The sequence below is a fragment of the Podarcis cretensis genome (genome assembly GCF_951804945.1).
Source record: "Podarcis cretensis genome assembly, chromosome: 6".
In the NCBI taxonomy this organism is placed as follows: domain Eukaryota; kingdom Metazoa; phylum Chordata; class Lepidosauria; order Squamata; family Lacertidae; genus Podarcis; species Podarcis cretensis.
Window position 1 is genome coordinate 94,044,128 of NC_137175.1, and position 20,245 is coordinate 94,064,372.

Sequence of the window (20,245 nt, forward strand, 5' to 3'; positions counted from 1 at the left end):
AATAAGTCAAAACCAGTGAATGATGAGGTTTCTCTCTTAACAAAAGACATGTGGAGATTCTGGATTCACACAGTGACACCTGACTAGGTTAGTAGCAAAGCAGAACAAGAATTTTAAGCTGCAGAACAGGGGCGAATAACCTCTGGCCTTCACTGTGTTGTTAGATCATCAATCCCAGCCAACATAGACAGTGGTCAGGGATGATGTGGAATGTAGTTCCTCAACATCTGGAGGTTGATAGGTTAGCCCATGGGTAGGCAAACTAAGGCCCAGGGGCTGGATCCACCCCAAGCGCCTTCTAAATCTGGCCCGCGGATGGACCGGGAATCAGCGTGTTTTTACATGAGTCAAATGTGTCCTTTTATTTAAAATGCATCTCTGGGTTATTTGTGTGGCCTGCCTGGTGTTTTTACACGAGTAGAATGTGTGCTTTTATTTAAAATGCATCTCTGGGCTATTTGTGGGGCATAGGAATTCATTCATTTTTCCCCTTCAAAATATAGTCCGGCCCCCCACAAGGTCTGAGGGACAGTGGACCGGCCCCCTGCTGAAAAAGTCTGCTGACCCTGGGTTAGCCCTTCTTGTTGCAGAGAATAAAAAGACGTTAAATGGCAGTGAGTTGAATTGCGAACAATTCATACAAAATCAAGCCTCCTTTTTGATTGATTGCTTTTGGCAGATAAAAAGAAAGGAGAGTCTTTTATAAGGATTAACTTCAGGTAAGACAAATCAGCTGAAAAGTTTATATGCTATATATGTTATAGAACAGAATTCACAATTGGCATTTGACAGTAACAATAAACAGAGCAACAAGAGGTTATCTTGGCGGTGCCATCCTTAAAAAATATAATTAACAACTTGGCTTGCCAAAAATCTGCAGTTAATACAAAGTTTACAGTGGCTCCCTACACTGTTGGCAACAGAATAATTCAGAAGGATTTGGCTGCAAATAATAAGATGGAATTCACCAGTGACAAACCTGCAATATCCACACACAAGAAATATGAATGTAACACACATACACAAAAGTGGGGAAGTAAAGAAAGTCCACCTGGTACCTGCATTACAGAAAACAAGCTCTGTGAGGACATTGGAAGTAAACTAGAAGAGACTCAGTGATGTAGATAACCATTTTGGGATGGGTTGAGCAAATGTTGTAGACAGCCAATTGTTCAGCTTTATTTAGTGGTAGCTAGGCACCAGCTAAATTACCATGGAAAGCTGTATTTCATGGTGTGCACAACACTGTAATATTTTGTAGAAAAAGATAGTAAAAATTGATTTAGCCTGTTAGGGGAATTTTCCGAGTAACCTTGCCAAATTTCCTTTGACTCCACAAGCCAAGGTTAAAAATGCAGGTGCACCAAAAATGGGCATATTAGCTTCACGGTGTCCCAAATCTTTTTTTATGTTAAATATTGATAAGCACTCTGTACCTTCATTGTCATTGCATTCCCTTTCCCTTGGACTATGTCAGTTCCATATATGATATATCGGGTCCTCCCTTAAAGAGGGCACCTATTGCTGTGAGACCTGGAAAACCGACACCCTGTGTTGTGGGTGGGTACGATTGGTCAGTCACAACACCCGATTGGTAGGTCCCTCGAAGCTGGGTGCAATCTGGCCAATGGGACACAGTCCAAACGGTTCGAGGGACCTGTTTATGCCCATGCACGTGACCCAGAGCTTCCTCTATCAGCGCGTGCATTTGGAACACCCGCCCACCTCTTCCTACTTTTAGGGCTTTGCGCTTGACCTTGCCATGCCGTCGTGTGTCGTCTGTCATTGGGCACATCAGGAATTTTCCCCACTTGGCTGATTGGCTGTTGCCATTTGGGTTTCGCCTGCCATGTAGTAAATTGTCACAACTTGTAAGGATGCGGATAGGCTCTGGTTCAGGTGATAGGGATGGGAGAATGCTCTCGCCATCCCTATGTGAAGGGTATTCCATTAAAGGAATCCAGGGACTTAATGGTTTGGTCAACCCCTGAGAGGGGGTTGTGCCTGTGCCTGAGTCCAGGGGATCATCTGGGTGGTGGAGTTAGCCCATTCCCGGCTTTCCGCTTATCCAGGTGTTCACCCTTGGCTGACCTATGCTGGTGCCCTGGGTCAGCGCTACCTGCATGGCAGGGAGCTAGTCGAACCAGAGCCTATGCAAGCAGTCACTTTCTGTAATCAATAAAGTTGTGGCCTAAATTCTGCCAAAAACCAAAACCAAAATTTGAGTCAAGTGCAAATTTATTTAGGGGGGAGGTTTCTGGGTCTGAACACGCAAATGTAAAAGACCTCTGACTACATCCCTTGGAAATGGCTTAGTTCCTCCAAGATCCAGCTAAAAGCAATTTCCCACTGTTGCTAACCCAGGGGTCATGGATTTTAGCAGGAGAGGAGTTTACCATGACATTCTCATTTCAGAAGTTAGCTACACAACCTGAGCAAATGTTAATGGGCCACATTCGTTTTCTAATACAAAGATAACTCTCCTGGCCTTTACTGGGGAAGGAATTGAGACAATGTAATCTCAGAGTCTCCAGTCCCAAGTGTTACTACAAATCAATATACAGTGGTGCCCCGCAAGACGAATGCCTCGCAAGACGGAAAACTCGCTAGACGAAAGAGTTTTCCGTTTTGGAGGTGCTTTGCAAAACGAATTTCCTATGGGCTTGCTTCGCAAGACGAAAATGTCTTGTGAGTTCCTGCAGGTTTTTCCCCCTTCCCCCCTTTTTCTAAACCGCTAAGCCGCTTATCTGCTTATCCGCTAAGCCGATAAGCCGCTAAAAGCCGCTAAAAGCCGCTAAACCGCTAATAGCGCTAATCCGCTAAGCCGTCAATGGGCTTGCTTCGCAAGATGAAAGAACCGCTAGACGAAGAGACTCGCGGAACGGATTCTTTTCGTCTTGCGAGGCACCACTGTATGAATTTTTTTTTTTTTAAAAAAAGCTCCATCTCACTCCTGTTCCCATTTACCTGAATCTGTGTTGAGGCGCCTTGAAGACAGGTGCAGTGCAGAATGGTAACTGCGCCGGCGGGACTTGTAAGTGTTTTCGCTGCTCTTTTCCATGGAGAACTCATCTAACCAGGAGGTGTTCGTCCGCTTGTCTCGAATAGTAGAAAAGGAGCGTCTCATGGAGCCTGGATCTGTAACCACCTGGAAACGTATCCCATGGGGGGTGGGGGGTGGGCAGGATGGTTAGCAAGGGTCTGCTGCTGTTCAGGAGGCAGATTTGCTATTACCAATTCATGATATATAATGTCACAAAGATTTGCCTAGTTTGGGAAAGTGTAAAGACACTTAACAGCAGATGGGTCTGGAGGAGCCGCTCCCACTGAATTTTGTGGCGGGCATGTACTTCTAATTATGATTATGTTAACTTAATTAAAATACTGGTAAAATGACAGCAACTGCCCCACTGATGTCCCACACTTCCTCGTAAGTAGTGACAGACTAGAATTTTAGATTTAAGGACTGAATAAGACTCTGTTCCCCCAATTCCTGATAGCAACTACTGGAACTCATATCTGGCGAATCTGTGTAGATTCATCTATTACAGGATGTCCTCAACTTACATGAATGGACCAGCTCCTGAAATCTGCTGTGTCAAATCACATCAGCACTACTGTTTCAGAGTCAGGCTGAAAACTTGCACAGAATCTGGACTTGGCAGGTAGAAATGGGCGGATATGGGAAATGCTATATTGTTAAGCAATAGCAGAGTATATTTTATCTACTGGGTGCTGATAGTACATTTCAAGTACCTCCTGAAACACTCTGGGCTCTCTCTTTTGAGGGAGGGCTGGGGTTGTCAATGGCAGAACAAAACTTAATGATTAAGGGGGGGAAGTACATGGGAGTTTGAAAGGGGTGTGTGTGAGCATATTCGCCTTCCAATAGACTCTGGCCATTCTCCTCATCTGAGAAAAGGAGTCTGGGCTCTGGATGACTTGCTCTGATTTGCTCAAGAGGCTGATCGCTAGTTTTTTTATATATATATATATATATATATATATATATATATAAGAATGTGATAAAAATATAAAAATCAGTATTACTGTGTTACTATTTATGATTCCCTCGATGAAACTTTGAGTTTCTGGTGGTTTGTAATATTTTGCTTACATTGAGTTCTTTTTAAATAACAGGAAAGTTTAGTTTCAGTGTTCTTAGGCTGAAGCGTGTTCTCCTTCATGGAGAGCACGTGTTGCGGTGGGGGCCGCCAGGACACTCCAAAGTTGGGGGCGGGCTAACTGACCGTTGGCCACTGATGCGAATGGGGCTTCCCTTGTTGTTGGGAAGAAGTTAATGTTGCCATTTGTTGATTGACAGCCAGAAATGCTAAAACTCCTTGCACGAGGCTAGGGCTTCCTCTTTTTGCCCATGCATCGGATTGCCCGTCCCCCCCTCCCTAGAATTAGGGTTGTTCGCTTTGACCTTGCTATGCCTGTCATGGGGTTGTCTGCTTTGGAGCGGGGGCCTGGTAGGAATTTTGTCCATCTGGCTGATTGGCTGGGGCCATTTGGTTTTTGCCTACTGCGTAGCAAATTGTCACAACTTGTAAGGTTTGTGGTTAGGCATTGGTTTATGGTTTGGTTGGTTGAGGGGCATGGATTGGCTGTGCCTGCCCCTCTAATGCTGCTGCTGCAAGGGATTCCGTTAAAGGAATTGGGGGCTAACTATTGCTTGTCCACTCTGTCAAGGGGGCTCGGGTCATAGCAATGAGCTCCTGGTTGCATTTGGGGTGAGGGCAGGTTCCCTGCTCCGCGTCACCCCCAAGTGTATTCCCCCATTCTGACTTTCGCATCGTGCGGAATGTCAGTCTGTCCCCCATGGTGGGGGCAGATAGTCGCAACCAATGCCTAAGCAACCACTCACATGTTTATATTTTAATAAAGTTGTGGCCAAAATTATGCCAAAAATCTTAAACAAAAATCCTGTGTGATGTGTGAGTTATTGGGGTGGCCCTGGAGACCTCGACACACAAATACTGCTATTGCCAGCAACACCCAATGTCTCCCAGCTTCAGATTATCTATCTGGGTCTGTTTTGAATCTGTGGCCTGCTTTTCACCGAAATGATAAGTGATAGTCTGATCCCTACTATTTCAGTCGCTGGGGGACTGAATGCTTTCCCTCACTTAAAAATTCCCCGGGTGTACAAAACTGTCCTCTTTCCCTCTGACATGCTGGTTTCTATATCCTGGCTGTTTCTTTTGTATGAAGGGACACTTAATTCACAAGAGCGCACTCTTGCAGTCTGAAGCAAGGCAGCCCAGATATAGCTTCACCTGTGAGAATGAGGCCTTGAATTTGAATAATGTCAAATTCTCCATTTAATTCCCATATCTCTCATTAAAAAAATAAATTAAAAAAAACACATCTTCGGCAGTTTGCTCTTTCTCATTTATAAATCCAGTCCTTAATTTTCTGCTAGCAAAAGCTTTCTTTTTTCCCACTCCTAATTCATTTACTCATCTTTTGCCTTTTCACCAAGTCCATTCTCAGCCTACTTCCTGCCCCCTTTCCCCCTTTGCTCCTACTTTTGAGATTCCCTTCCCTTCCCATTCATTCTACCCTTCCACCTGGAAGCTCCTGCCTTCCTGTAAAACTCTGGTTTTGCTTTCCATCGTTCTCCCTCCTGTGGGCTCAGCCAGCTGTTACTGGACGCCCCTCTCTGTGTCTAGAATCGAGGGGGAACAACGACACTTTAGGGTGCGATTTTCTGGAACTGGAAATCATTGCACCAAGGGAGCAACAGCAGAACTCAGCTGTCAAGTTGCCATTGTTGTCAAGCACAGATTTCTCAGTAGAATGACTGAAGGGTACAAAGTCCCCGCTTCCCTCACAATTTGCTTATGCAAGCACTGCCAGGCTGACACAACAGACGTTGACAACAACTTTTGCAAACAAGGGCCCTTCAAGCTGAGAGTGAGAGTTTAATTACCGCAAAGGAGCATAGGCTTAAGATTACAAACCTGGGAAAGTGTGTATCTCTCTGTTAATCAAAAATGATTACGAGACGGACAGACGGGGGGAAAACAAACCCTGGCTCAACAGACAAAGAGATGAAGTATGGCCAAGATCAGGACAGAATGCTTGGTGGCAGCCATGTAGACAAGTGTCTTAGGACAATGGGAATAGATTTGAAAGAGGTGGCGGCTATGTCAAGAAAATAAATAAATACTTTCCGGGTGGGAGAAGGGCTCTTCCAAACTGTCGCCATTCTTGCTGCCACCAGCAACAGTCTTGGTTGAAGGAGAGCAGGAAGGTGGTTTTCCGCAAAGCACAAACCTGCTACGTTTCACTGCAGTCTTGGAAGAAGGTGGCAGGAAGGATTAGTGTGAAAGCTGAGCAACGGAATGGCTGATTCCCTGCTTTGCCCCATGGTGGCCTCGGACAAGTTACTAATTCTGCATTCCAGCTCTCCATCTGCAAAGTGGGTGGTTAGAGAGTATATTCCCCATCTCGGTGGGACACCGCAGAGCCTTCCAACTCTTTTGACAAAGGGGATGGAGGACTGCCTCGTAGGCGGCCAACTCAAATGACACCAGTGACAAATTTTAGCCTATGCACCCTAAAGCTAAGCATCAGCCTCCTGTGGGAAAGGTTCATGCATCTCATGTCATGCTAAATTCCTGTTTGTTCAGTCATTGTTTCACTTGGTTTTACCTGGGGATCCACAGTCAGGCGTGGCATGGAAGAGGCCCTCCCAGATACAGCTCGTTCCTGAGTATCCACCGGGAGGTAGCTGCCACAGTTAGAGGGCTGCACTCTTTTAAACTCTCTAACCTCTGGCTCCTGGAAATAAACACACAGCCAAGCTCATGGGGTTTTGCTTGATCACATAGGTCGCCATCTGCTGCCAATGCCTTTTTCATCAGTGCATTAGGAATGGCTTTAGAAGTGTGCTTAAAACACAGTGCTTTATGCTGGTAAGAAAGGGAGCAGGAGACTGAAATCCTAAGGACATTCGGACTCACTAGCAAGCAAGGAAGTGTGCTTAGGAATATTTAACAGTAATTGTTGTTTGATTGGAAAACAGGTGCATTGGTTTCAGTCTATCTGAGTGTGGAAATCCAGCACAGCTTTTTCTTCCTATTGGATGGTGTGTGTTTTTTGGGACATCAGTTTGGATTTAAATCAATGGCATACAAAGGGAACCACTGGGCTGGATTTCTGTGCCTTTCTGGTTTATCTCCAGCTGCAGTTCTCAAAGCACTTTCACTGGCAGAAATGTTCTTGATGCCAGATATGTGCACTCTGTGGGCTCTGTTCTTTGATTTTTTAAAGCCCGGCAGATTATGTGTGTTTCTCTCTATCTGAGCAATTAGTAACGGCTTTTCTGGACATGCACAAAGTGTTGGGATATTTTTGTTTGATGTCCATTTTCATTATTTCTCTTTTTGTTAGGGGCAATAATGATAAATCATATAATTATTTTATTGGGTGGGGGGAGGTCAGGGAACAGTGGCTCAGATTGCATGCAACCACTGTTTAGCCTTATGAGGGTGAGCGGCAGCGTGCCCTCGGTTAACATGTTACACCTTCCCTCCCTCCCCTCAGCATGGCTGCAGTGGGGAGACTGAAAGCTTCAGCTTCCATTTTAAATAAACCGTAGTTTAACATGTTATCCAATCCTTAAACTATAGTTAATCTTAACTATGGTTAGCGAGAACAAGCCAGAATCGCAAACTATGGTTTGAAGTAGGCCTGTTTCCATAAACCATGGTTAGGATTCCATAAACCATGGTTAAGATTAACCACAGTTTGTCCAGGTTCAGACAACATAGTAAGATCATCAAAAAGAGAAGAGACACCATCTGAATTCCTTCTTGAAGCCTAAGGCTCACCTAGCCTTATACAAACCAGCCTAGTATGTCACTGGTAGGAGTGACATCACACAGAAGAGTCTGGCAAAAGATTGCCTGCAGTTTCTTGTTTCAGGCTGAAGTGGGAAAGACCACAAGGATGCAGACTGTATGTTTTGTGTGTGATACAAACTTTACACTCTGAGAAGCACACAGAGCAGACTGGAGAGGCACACTTATATAGCACTGAAGTGCAACAAGTGTCATGGGTGGCACACAGATGTGCACACACGCACAACCATATACACACACACAGACACTAGTGCTGCCAACTGAAAAGTTGAGTGTATGTTTGGGTCAGAGGCATATGTTCACATTTGTGTGATGTGACTAAACAGTTTAGTTTTGCAGCATGGACACCAGCAGTGAGACACGATGAACACAAACCCAGAAGCACTGGATACTGTTGTTGTTGTTGTTGTTTTAACCCTGGATAAACCACCTGATGAAATGACTACAAAATGAGAGGAAACCAACCTGTGAAAAGACCAGCATTATCAACAGTTTCAATGAACAATGAATTTTTTAAAAACTAGTTTAAGCCAGAAGTAACCACTGATAGCATCCCAAAGATCTGACTTGATTATTAATCGGTAGTTTGCATACATTTTGCATTTCTAAACTTCTGCAAAACATGTCTGTCCATAGCCAAAGGATTTACAGTTGCGAGAATGATTGTACTTTCCAGTAGGGCTTATCCATTCACTGATTCTCTAGTTGCTAAAATTGTCACTGAACATTCATTAAGGTTAAAAGTCTCTTAGAATCTCTAAGAAACAGTTAAAAGCAACAGTTTTATGTGTTTTTATAATGGTATATTCTATTGTTGTAACCTGCTTTGAGGCCTTATGGAGAAGGGCAGGGAAATAATCCCATGAATATGAATAGGTATAAAATAGCGTTAAGGGAACTCCTGCTTTTGAAAAGAAAAACCTGTCTGATTGCACATAATGCACAGATAAAGTGGTACTTCTGTTTACGAACTTAATTTGTTCCGGAGGTCCATTCTTAAGCTGAAACCGTTCTTATCCTGAGGCGTGCTTTCGCTAATGGGGCCTCCCACTACATGCACGCCTCTGGTGTGCAATTTCCATTCGCATCCTGGGGCAAAGTTCGCAGCCAGGAGCAGCTACTTCGGATTAGCGGAGTTTTTAACCTGAAGCGTTCATAACCAGAAGCGTTCGTAACCAGAGGTACCACTGTACTGTGTTTTATTTGGGTTTGGAAGAGGAAGGGAAGGCAACATCCAGCGATGTTCAAGCTTTTGAATACATTTCAGATCAAAAGAAGGACAAAGCAATATATTTTGTGAGCATCTGTTGTTACTTTTGTATACCTCATGAGAACCATAGTAAAAATAACCACGTAGTACCCTGATTCCTATCGGGAGCAGACAAGAGGTCCTGCCTACCAGAAATCTCCTTTCTAGGTGGTTGTAGGACAGCGGCAAACTCTGATGGCTGAGTGTGTTGGTGGTACTCAGAGTTAGGCTCCTTCACTAGGTCTATCATATTTGTGCAGCTATGACATCAGCACCCCTTGATAGGTCTCTAAGACGAGAGACAAGGAGTGGACATTTCCCAGACGAATACCGTTGCTCAGGTAGACAATTGAGCCTTGCCTGGCGTACAGAGAAATTCGCTCTTCTTCTTGTAAAACCTGCCCCATATTCAGGCCTGATCCTGGATGTACTCTGTAGTCTAATCTTCTTCAAGTCAGCTGCTCTTGGCTTCCCAATGATCCTATCAGAGACGAATCCAGTAATGGTGGCACATGTTCCCAACAATCATCACAGGTCTCCTCCTTTTCTCTAACTGAAACAGCACCCTTGCCATTCGACAATGAGGGCTCAGGGTGTGACCAGACAGAATTTTGGAGAACTCGTATCTTTTTTTAGCCTCTTGACGTAGATATAAATAAACAAAGGGGAGGGAATTAAACCTGGCCCAGTTTCAATACAACACCACACAGGATGGCTTTTGGAAAGACTGGCAGAATATTTCCTAGGAATAAAGGTCTCGAAGGAGAGAAGAGGTAAGATTAGTAAAGCCGTCTATATAGGCAAGCACACTGATGCTTGGAGCCCAGACGGCACCCCAAAGTGCAAGGATTTCACATGAAGCAGTGCAGAAAGCCACTTCCGCCCTTTGGAGAAGGTGGAGTTGTGGGCTTCACGGCCCCAGCCCCTGCGTGATTGGGGGGATTCCCAGCCGCGTCACCTCCTGGCCAGCCAATCGGAATTTTTCCACTTGGCAAATTGGCACAAGCCACTTGGTTTTCACCTACCACATAGCAAATTGTCACAAGTTTCTTGGTATTGGCGGTTAGGCATTGGTATTGCTCTGTAGATGGAAGAGGGGAGGTCGAGCCACCACCTGCCCCGTATATTGAAGGCTAGTCTGATAAAGGATTCCGGCGGCGTGGCCCTGTCCAAAGCCTATGGAGGTGAGGGCCTAAGGCACGCCCCCAATCAGTGACCCTGGGGGAGTTCCTAGTTGATGTGCATCAACAGGGCTCCCCCTACTGGTGGTTAACCCTTCCTGGACTTCAAGCGGACGGGCTGAAGTCGGATATACAGTGGTGCCCCGCAAGACGAATGCCTCACAAGATGGAAAACCCGCTAGACGAAAGGGTTTTCCGTTTTGGAGGTGCTTCGCAAAACAAATTTCCTATGGGCTTGCTTCGCAAGACGAAAATGTCTTGCAAGTTCCTGCGGGTTTTTCCCCCTTCCCCCCCTTTTTCTAAGCCGCTTATCTGCTTATCCGCTAAGCCGATAAGCTGCTAAAAGCCGCTAATAGCGCTAATCCGCTAAGCGGTCAATGGGCTTGCTTCGCAAGACGAAAAAACCGCTAGACGAAGAGACTCGCGGAACGGATTAATTTCGTCTTGTGGCCTTATTTAGCCCATTAACTTTAATAATTGTGTCATGTGTCATTATTTCCATGGGGGGGGGGGGACTCGCCACGCAACAGGATAGCACGAGAAACATTCATAAATGGACTTACCAGAGTTTGCTGCTCTTGATATTCCCCATGGGATGGATCCATGCAAGCCAGCTGGAATATCTCTTGGGGAGAGAGTGGGCTCAGGGATGGGAATCCACTCCTGCTGCTCCTGTAAAGTTAACCTAGCTTCAAATGAAAGGAGAACACAAAACTCTGATGGTCCAACTCCTGTCGGTTATTTCTCTGACTCCCGCCAAACAGAAGATCTTGCAGCATTTCATTAAGAGCCTCACTCCACGATGAACAACATGCCTTCTCTGGGGCGCAGTGGATAGCTCAGCCAGTAGAGCATGAGATTATTGATCTCAAGGTTGTGAGTTCAAGCCCCACATTGGGAAAAAGATTCCTGCATTGCGGGGGCTGGACTAGATGACCCTCATGGTCCCATCCAACTCTAGAATTCTACGATTCTACGAAGATCTCCAGAGGCCACTGCCATTAGAAATAAATGTTCATTTAGAGGAGAAACGGGGCCTTCTTTGTGTGGAGTTTGTGGAGTTCTCTTTGGGAGAAGCCGTTGGACCTTTTAAGGTGTTATGGTTTTATTACTATTGTTAAGCTAGCCATATATTAATAAACACAAGGGGCATGATCCAGCCAAAGTAAGGTCCACTTTAATCCTGTTTATTCCAAGGGGAGAGGTCACACATGCAATTTAACTCTGTCCTGTTAAACTCAATGGGCTTATGAACCTGGATTGTGCAGGAAGGATAAGAAAGCCAATTTTAATTTGCACACAGCAGCAAAAGATTGAAAAACAACGCCGTCTTCAAACCTGCCCCATCAGCTGTTTTGTTTCTTTAATCAATAGTGTCACCCGTACAACTGTACCATCAACTATTTTTCCTTCCAAATAAATATGCCCAAGTAAATGTAGTACTTATGGAACATGTACAGTTGGTTGACAAGCCAAAAGTGATTTAACAACGGCTGAATCAGAGAAAACCTTTTCCACAGTGGGCTATATGTTCCTGGAATAATGTTTTGTACATGCAGGGGGTTTCTTTGAATAATATTTTCATTTGAAGTTATTTCTAGACTGCATGTAGAGTTTGAAAAATGCTATCAATGGGTCCCGTCCCCCCCACATCCAGACATTGAATGGCAGGGAGACAGCGCATGCCTTGACATAGCACAGGATTTGGAAAACTTTGGAGGAGGAATAGAAAAGGAACAAGGGGCTATTCTGGCTTTTTCTCCCATTCAGCCTTCATGATCAGGGCTGGTTTCTTTGCAATTCTGCATCTTCTGTGGACTATGGGCACGCTGAGTCTTTGTGTAGTAGAAAACACTGCTGATAGCACTGTACCCATGATTGCCTCTGTTCCCTAGAATGATGCACCTGCCAGGTTATGGCAAGACCCAATTCAGATTTGTCTCCCATTTATTGGTCATTTCTGTTATGTCTTTTGGCACTGTCAGATGGTGAGCTGGTGTTGTTTAGTTGTTTAGTTGTGTCCGACTCTTCGTGACCCCATGGACCAGAGCACGCCAGGCACTCCTGTCTTCCACTGCCTCCTGCAGTTTGGTCAAACTCATTTTAGTAGCTTCAAGAACACTGTCCAACCATCTTGTTCTCTGTCGTCCCCTTCTCCTTGTGCCCTCCATCTTTCCCAACATCAGGGTCTTTTCCAGGGAGTCTTCTCTTCTCATGAAGTGGCCAAAGTATTGGAGCCTCAGCTTCACAATCTGTCCTTCCAATGAGCAGTCAGGGCTGATTTCCTTCAGAATGGATAGGTTTGATCTTCTTGCAGTCCATGGGACTCTCAAGAGTCTCCTCCAACACCATAATTCAAAAGCATCAATTCTTCAGTGATCAGCCTTCTTCATGGTCCAGCTCTCACTTCCATACACCACTACTGGGAAAACCATAGCTTTAACTATACGGACCTTTGTTGGCAAGGTGATGTCTCTACTTTTTAAGATGCTGTCTAGGTTTGTCATTGCTTTTCTCCCAAGAAGCAGGCGTCTTTTAATTTCGTGGCTGCTGTCACCATCTGCAGTGATCATGGAGCCCAAGGTGAGCTGGTAGCCTTCTCTTAATTGTTGCTTTCCCCTTTTATTTTTCAGCAGAGTCTATATGCTGTTTCCCCGAATGCACATTCTGTTATGTTTTGGTCACATAGCAGGTGCGAGCCTCCTCACCTTTCTTCCAACTCCTCCTCATGGTTATTTAATCATTTCCAGAAGTTGTTCTTCCTTCTCCACCCACCCCCCTGTCCCCCCCCCACACGCCGCAGAAAACAGTAAAGGAATTCATGCAGAGTGACATTCTCTCTGGTGAATTTTCTCCGCTAAAAGAAGAGTTAGCGTTCTGCCCTTTCTAAGAAACTAATTCCTTCCCCCTTTGCAGCAAGAGTAATTAAACACACACACACACAAACACACACACACACACACACACACACACGAAACAACAGGAATTCTCTAATTGGAGGGGGGGGGTCAGATTAGCAGCAGTGGAAAGAGGAAGCAATTAATCAGGCAGAAACCAGCAAGAGGAGCTTGAAGAAAAATAAGGGAAAATAGCAACACCTGTGGAGTTTTTGCTAAGGTTCCATTCTTTTCAAATCGGATTTTCCATGGTAGGGAAAAACAGGCAACAATTGCTGGCAAATATCGGCTGATTCTAGAAGGGGATGGCAATATTGTCTGAACTGCCTGTGTTACAAGAATTCTAAGGTCTCCAAATGTAGAATAAATATTAATAAATGCACACTTATCTAAATATATAAACCAGGGGTCAGCAAACTTTTTCAGCAGGGGGCTAGTCCACTGTTCCTCAGACCTTGTGGGGGGGGGACTGGACTATATTTTTTTGGGGGGGGGGGATGAACGAATTCCTATGCCCCACAAATTACCCAGAGATGCATTTTAAATAAAAGGGCACTTTCTACTCATGTAAAAACATGCTGATTCCCGGACCGTCTGCGGGCCGGATTTAGAAAGTGATTGGGCCAGATCCGGCCCCCAGGCCTTAGGTTGCCTACCCATGATATAAACCATGTGTCTAAAATAGTACAGGAGAGTAATCCTGAAGCCATTTTGACTCTCCCATGAACCTCAAAATATTCCTCTGCAGTAAGGGAGGCAAATGGGGAAAGGCTTCCCATTCTCCTTTCACCTACAAATCCTATCTTAAGGGCATATTTGTGTATGAATAGGGTGAGCCAGTGACCTGGATTCAGGAACTAAAATATTAACCATCACAAAAGAATAGCCAGGTTGCACAGGTAATGCAGTCAGTGACCATTATCAGGTATTCTGGCAGACAGGATTTCTGCTGCAGACAGCCTCCTATAGTGTATGCATGATGATTTTGGGGTAGTCTTTGGCTAAGGGGGTTGGGCAATGTCCAAAGTCTTTAAAGGTTCCTGCACACTTTTGTTCAGGGTCTCTCCCTCCTTGAAAGGAGGGAAGAGAACTCTGTTGCAACAGAAAAATAAATATCTGCCTTGCTTTCCACTGGATCCTGCCTCCATCCATTCTTCTCTGACCGATCATGGACTTGGGGGGCTCAGAGCCCCATGGGGAGTTGGGCAGCAAAAGCCAAACCCCATTTTTTACATCACCTGTAAACTCAGTTGAATGGGGTATGGCTGTCATACGTTGAGTGCCTCATTTGGAATACAGAAAGGTGTTTATGTCAATTCTGGTTCCTCCGATTCTCATTTCTCCATTCTTCAGTCATTTTTTGCCCCATTCCTGCATCAGTTTGCGGTACCACAAAGATCTGCACACTCCCAGCATATGCAGTCTTGCCTCATGTAGAATCACAGAATTGTAGATGCAGGAATCTTTTGCCCAATATGGGGCTTAAACCCACTTGAGATTAAGCGCATCACGCTCTACCAACTGAGCTATCTTTTTTTTTTAATGAATATTTATTGGCATTTTCAAAAACCACAAAAGAACAAAAATAAACAAGAAAAATAACAAAAATACAAAAATCCAAAACTTAAAAAACAATTAAAAACACATAAAATTTCAGTTACTTATTTTCATTAACTTGTTTTTTGGACCTCCTCACACCTCCCCTTCTTGTATTCCAATTTAAATTATTAACTCAGCAAATCCTTATTTCTCAACTTTAACTTAATAATTTATTTTAGCATGTTGTTATTTTACTTTTCCTCTTCTTCCATTTCCTCAATTTATTTTTGCAAACCTTTTTTTCATTTAATTTAAACCATTTTAAAAACCAATTTTAACTTATCCAAACTTAAACATCAATACTTATACATCGTTCCTCATTCTTAAACATTTTCCTAAAGTCGACCAAAATTTCCCTTCCACGACTTTCCCAATTTCCTTACAGATAACACAACAAAATAAAAACAAAACAAGTTAAAATTATATACCTTTTGGATTCCCAGGCTCCACCCACCCCTTTCCCGGTTTCAGTCCCCATCAAGTGTCCATCAGTCTCAATATACTGTTTAGCCTGGAGATCTCACATCTGAGGCTCTTAAATCTCTTTCAGTTCCTCTCTGCCAGTCTTTTTGATAGTCCTTAATTTTAAACTCCAAATCTCGGAGAGGCTCCGGCCCAACAGGATCCATGTTTCTTCCAGCCAGACCTCCATACTTAAAAGTAAAGCCTGTGGGGTACTCCAAATCTTGTCCAACTGAGCTATCTATAGTGACTAACACACACACACACACTTGTGCAAGCAATTTTCCAGCACGCCATGCATTTTTTGTTTGTGCACTTCCTCTTCCTCTTCACATTTTGCATGCATATTTTTGTTGCAGAACCGCCTCACAAAATGCAAAATGTGAAGGACAGCTGAATGATGGTTCTTGTATTGGTTGTGGAGTGCAAATTATGCAGGCCCATGTTAAAATACAAACTGAGTGATTTTCTTGCAGTGGAGGAGGGGAACAGTCTATCGGTTGTCCCTCCCCCTTGCTAAACTGCATCGGAGCAAGCAGGTGGGACAACTCTCCCACAGATGCTCTCCTCCCCTGCTGATCACAGGAAGTCCAAATTTATTATTTCTCTCCCACCCTTAGCCAGGAAGAGTGCATTGTATATTAAGCGCTATTTAAAATACAACACAATCGCAGCACGAATACGCAGATATGCCCGCATGGACATGTCGTTTTACTCAAACATCTACACTTACAGTCCTGAAAGGGTATCTTGCTGGAGGTAAGGCAAAGCTTTGGCATTAGAAATGATCTCCTGAGGAAGAGAGGAAGCCTCCATGCGCTGGAACATTGGGGCATTTTTCTGAATTCAAAATAATAATAAAAAAGGGGAGAGGGAAATAGTCTCAATTCAAAATACAGATTGGTAAATAAACAACAACACAGTGTTTCTTAAGGGTGAATCTAGTTGTGATAGGGAACTGCACCTCTTTGGGGGCACATCTGAAGTCAGTTGGGTGTGTGTATCTTACAACTAAGTGAGTGAGAGCAGTTGAATCCTTTCCCCTGCCCTCCCCTGTATTCTTCTGGCCATAGAAGGTGGTGCTGTGGTCTAAACCACCGAGCCCCTTGGGCTTGCCGATCGGAAGGTTCGAATCCCCACGACGGGGTGAGCTCCCGTTGCTCTGCCCCAGCTCCTGCCAACCTAGCGGTTCAAAAGCACACCAGTGCAAGTAGACAAATAGGTACCACAGCAGAGGAAAGGATGGGGGGGGGGAACCACTAGAGTTTCCCCCAATCTGATCTGGTCCTGTAAGATGAGCTGCACTGGGGGGATTTCTAAGCCTTTGTGGTTAATTATAAGACAAATCATGCCTTCTCCATTGCTCATGAACTACAGTAAGGCTGTAAGCATGGTTTATACGGGGTGGAATGGGATGTCACAATCAATGGCATTCACTTCAGGGAATGCACCCCCGCACTCCCACCCCCGGGGATGGAGGCATTAATGTGACATATGCTATGGCTTGTTCCTTCTGGAATCCAGTATGGGAGACACAGTTGACCCCCTTCTGTGATGCACCCTGCCCGTTTATTCCTAGGGCCACCGTTGCCTTGTAAATTGCCTGAATGGAAGGCTAGCTGGGAACTGTACATAAGTCAAGATGAGCTCCTTGGAGAAACAGCAGAAAACAAGCCTAACAGAGCCTAACAGTTAAGGCAATCATGAAAAACCAAATGCGGAATGCATCAATAGGTTGGAACTCAATAGGTTGGAACAATAGGTTGGAGCTGTTAACTCCTGCACAAATAACTCCCAGCTGCCCATGTTGACCTTTTTTATGCAAGTATCCTTCCATAAACTTTCAACCCTCAATGCAGTAGGATTACTGTTACTTGCTACAGTGGACCTGTACCTGTTCTTCCAGTTGCTGCCTTTGTTTTTTAGCTTTACTCTGCTTATAATAGTCCATTATCATCATGGCTGCATAGATTTTTCCAACTGTCAGGTCCGTAGCTGGAAGTAAAAGGCAGAGTTCTATGTTAACAGAAATTATGCTCTTCAGGTGCAATAGCAGCTGTGTAGAAAGTTGAATCAGGGACATGCCAGTCATTGCATGGCTGTGAAGCAACCATACAAGTTCATTACACAAAGGAACACCCTTCGCTCCGTGAATCTTGAGGTGCCATTGGCTATCTGTTTGAGGCACCTCCTGAAAAATGTGTTTTTCTGTTCAGGCCTAATTTTTTTTTCTTTCTAAAACTGATTTTAAAAGTGTGCAGGTGTGTGTGTGTGTGTGTGTGTGTGTGTGTGCATGAGCAAACGAAGGCGTCGTGACACCCGGAGCGGGGCATCGCTACATAGGGTGCATCATTACGTATGGCGCATGCGCTGTACATAGCGACACCACATGGTGCCGGGATTCTCTGCTCGCGGCTGCTGCCACAAATGGAGGATCCTCCACATGCAGCTGCAGTGGTGCGATGGCTGCTCGTGCCATTGTGAGCCCCCACAGGGTGCCTTCTTGTCACCCTTCCAGACATGGCACCCAGGGCGCACCGCCCCCTGCCCCCCATTGCGACGCTACTGTGTGTGTGTGTGTGTGTGTGTGTGTGAATTGCTCCAAAGGTTGGCTACTTGGAGATGAGAATTAGCAGGAAAATACTTCAGAATTTCATTCTCATGTTTATGCCTGGGACCTAAAGATAGACGGTCACATTGCTTTTTTTCTAAAAAAAAAATGTTTAAGGGTACTCTCGTTTTCCGACTCATATTGAAATACTGCCCCTCAATGAGGCCAAACTTATATCCACAACATGTTTAGGGGTATGTGTACCCCTGCGTACCCCCAGAAAAAAGCACTTGATGGTCATATAAAATATCTGCAAAGTAAATGGCCAGGAATTAGGAGGTACCGTATTTTTCGCCCTATAGGACGCACCGTCCCGTAAGGCGCACCTAGTTTTTTTAGGGGGGAAATAAAGGGAAAAAAATTATTTCCCCCCCAGGCGCGGGGCTGGGGCGGGGGAGGCCCGAGCTTCCCCCGACCCCAGTCCCCAAACAGGCAGCTCTCTGCAAGCCGTGGGAGCCCAGGGCTGGCTCCCGCTGCTTACGGAGAGGTCCGTGAAGCCTGGATGCGCTGATCTCAGCGCGCGCAGGCTTCGGCATGCAGGCACCTCTCCGCAAGCAGCGGGAGCGCTCCAGCCGCTTGCGGAGAGGTCTGCGAAGCCTGGACGCGCTGAGCTCAGCGCGCGCAGGCTTCCGCATGCAGGCACCTCTCCACAAGCAGCGGGAGCGCTCCTGCCGCTTGCGGAGAGGTCCGCGAAGCCTGGAGAGCGAGAGGGGTCTGTGCGCACCGACCCCTCTCGCTCTCCAGGCTTCAGCGAAAGCCTGCATTCGCCCCATAGGATGCACACACATTTCCCCTTCATTTTTGGAGGGGGAAAAGTGTGTCCTATAGGGCGAAAAATATGGTAAATGTGATCGTTTATCTCCCTCTTCTTTTTCACTCTTTGGCAACCAAGCATATCTCTCTATGCATCTATCTGTCCTTCCAACCATCTACCGTTTCCTCCTTCTTCCAGTCTCCCCCATCCCAGTCCTGTCGTCATAGGGACCTGGCAGCCGCAACGCCTAAACAATAACTCACTTTTTGGCATAGGCACCAACAGGTCCAGCATCTTCTGTGAAAGGTGAGGCCAGATGGTCAAAATCTCTTTCTGGAGCTCGGAGTCCAGCTGCTGCCAATCTGCACCGCCTAGGAGAAAGTGGGTCAAAATGAAACTGAATAAATTTTTATTAAGATTTTAAAGATTACAGAAAAAACAAGAAAAATAATAACAATCAAAGAAAAAAACAATACATATAAAAAAGCAAAGAACATCATCTAAAAACAGAAAACGGAAAAAAAGAAAAACAAAGAAAAACCAATCCAACATCACTTGCTTATATTCACTTATTTCCTTGACCTCCTCACGCCTCCCATTTTTGTATTCTAATTCAATTTGTTATTTCAGCAAATCCTTCCAACCCTATTTTTATCTTAATAATTTATCTTAATATACTTTAATTTAACATTCTCTCTTGCACCAACTCATTTTTACTTAAACCTTTATATCATTTCCACTAAAACCACATAATTTTCTTTTCCCAACATCTTTCTAACAATCCTTAATTTTGCAATATTTTTGAAGATAAACTTTAATTTTTTTCCAATCTTCTTCCACCAACTCTTCTCCTTGGTCCCGGATTCTGCCAGTCATCTCAGCCAGTTCCATGTACTCCATCACCTTCATCTGCCATTCTCCCGGGTGGGTAGATCTTGTGTTTGTGGGTCAAAATGAAACTGAACAAACTGCTCAGAGATATGTAAGGCAATGGCACACATTACCGATCAGATCTGCATCCCACTCTTTCCCAAAGAAAATCAGGTGGCAGTGGAGTACCTTCTATCATATGTGGTGGACCTGCCCCAAGATGAAAGACTTCTGGGAAAAGATTTATAATGAATTGAAAAAAATGTTGAAATATACATTTATACAGAAACCAGAGGCCTTTCTTCTTGGAATGACAGGTTTGGAATTGCAGAAGAAAGATGTTAAATTATTTTTGTATGCCACAACTGCTGCTCAAACCTTATTAGCTAAGAAGTGGGAAATGCAAGAAGTACCAACAGTGGAAGAATGGCAGATGAAGATGATGGATTTTTCAGAGCTAGCTGACCTGACTGGAAGAGTCCGTGACCAGAAGGAGGAGGAGTACCAGGAAGAATGGACAAAATTTAATGATTATTTAGTTAAATATGTTAAGTTAATCTAATTGGAAAAAGCTTGCAATCACCAGATAGGTTTAGGATTTAAATATGCAACGTGATGAATTAATATGTCTAATGCTGAACTGGAAAGAAAGAAAGATGTTAAGTGATTAAGTTAATTTTATAAGAACACTGATTTGGAAAACCATTAAAATGATATTCATTGAAATTCAACTAGGGGGATACAAGGA

General features: G+C 44.5%; 1 protein-coding gene across 3 annotated transcripts in view; it reads right to left on the reverse strand.

The window, feature by feature from the left end:
• CACNA1E (calcium voltage-gated channel subunit alpha1 E) overlaps positions 1-20,245 on the reverse strand; it is a 498,615-nt gene that overhangs the window by 11,813 nt on the left and 466,557 nt on the right. For 2 of the 3 annotated variants that reach the window (XM_079980995.1, XM_079980994.1), the window contains 6 exons: positions 18,891-18,998; positions 17,157-17,257; positions 15,996-16,102; positions 10,868-10,976; positions 6,664-6,792; positions 2,968-3,148 (listed from right to left, as the gene is read on the reverse strand). In XM_079980995.1, the coding sequence (XP_079837121.1) occupies positions 2,968-3,148; positions 6,664-6,792; positions 10,868-10,976; positions 15,996-16,102; positions 17,157-17,257; positions 18,891-18,998 (735 nt within the window). The remainder of the gene's footprint in view (positions 1-2,967; positions 3,149-6,663; positions 6,793-10,867; positions 10,977-15,995; positions 16,103-17,156; positions 17,258-18,890; positions 18,999-20,245) is intronic. The other variant, XM_079980996.1, reaches the window with a different exon arrangement.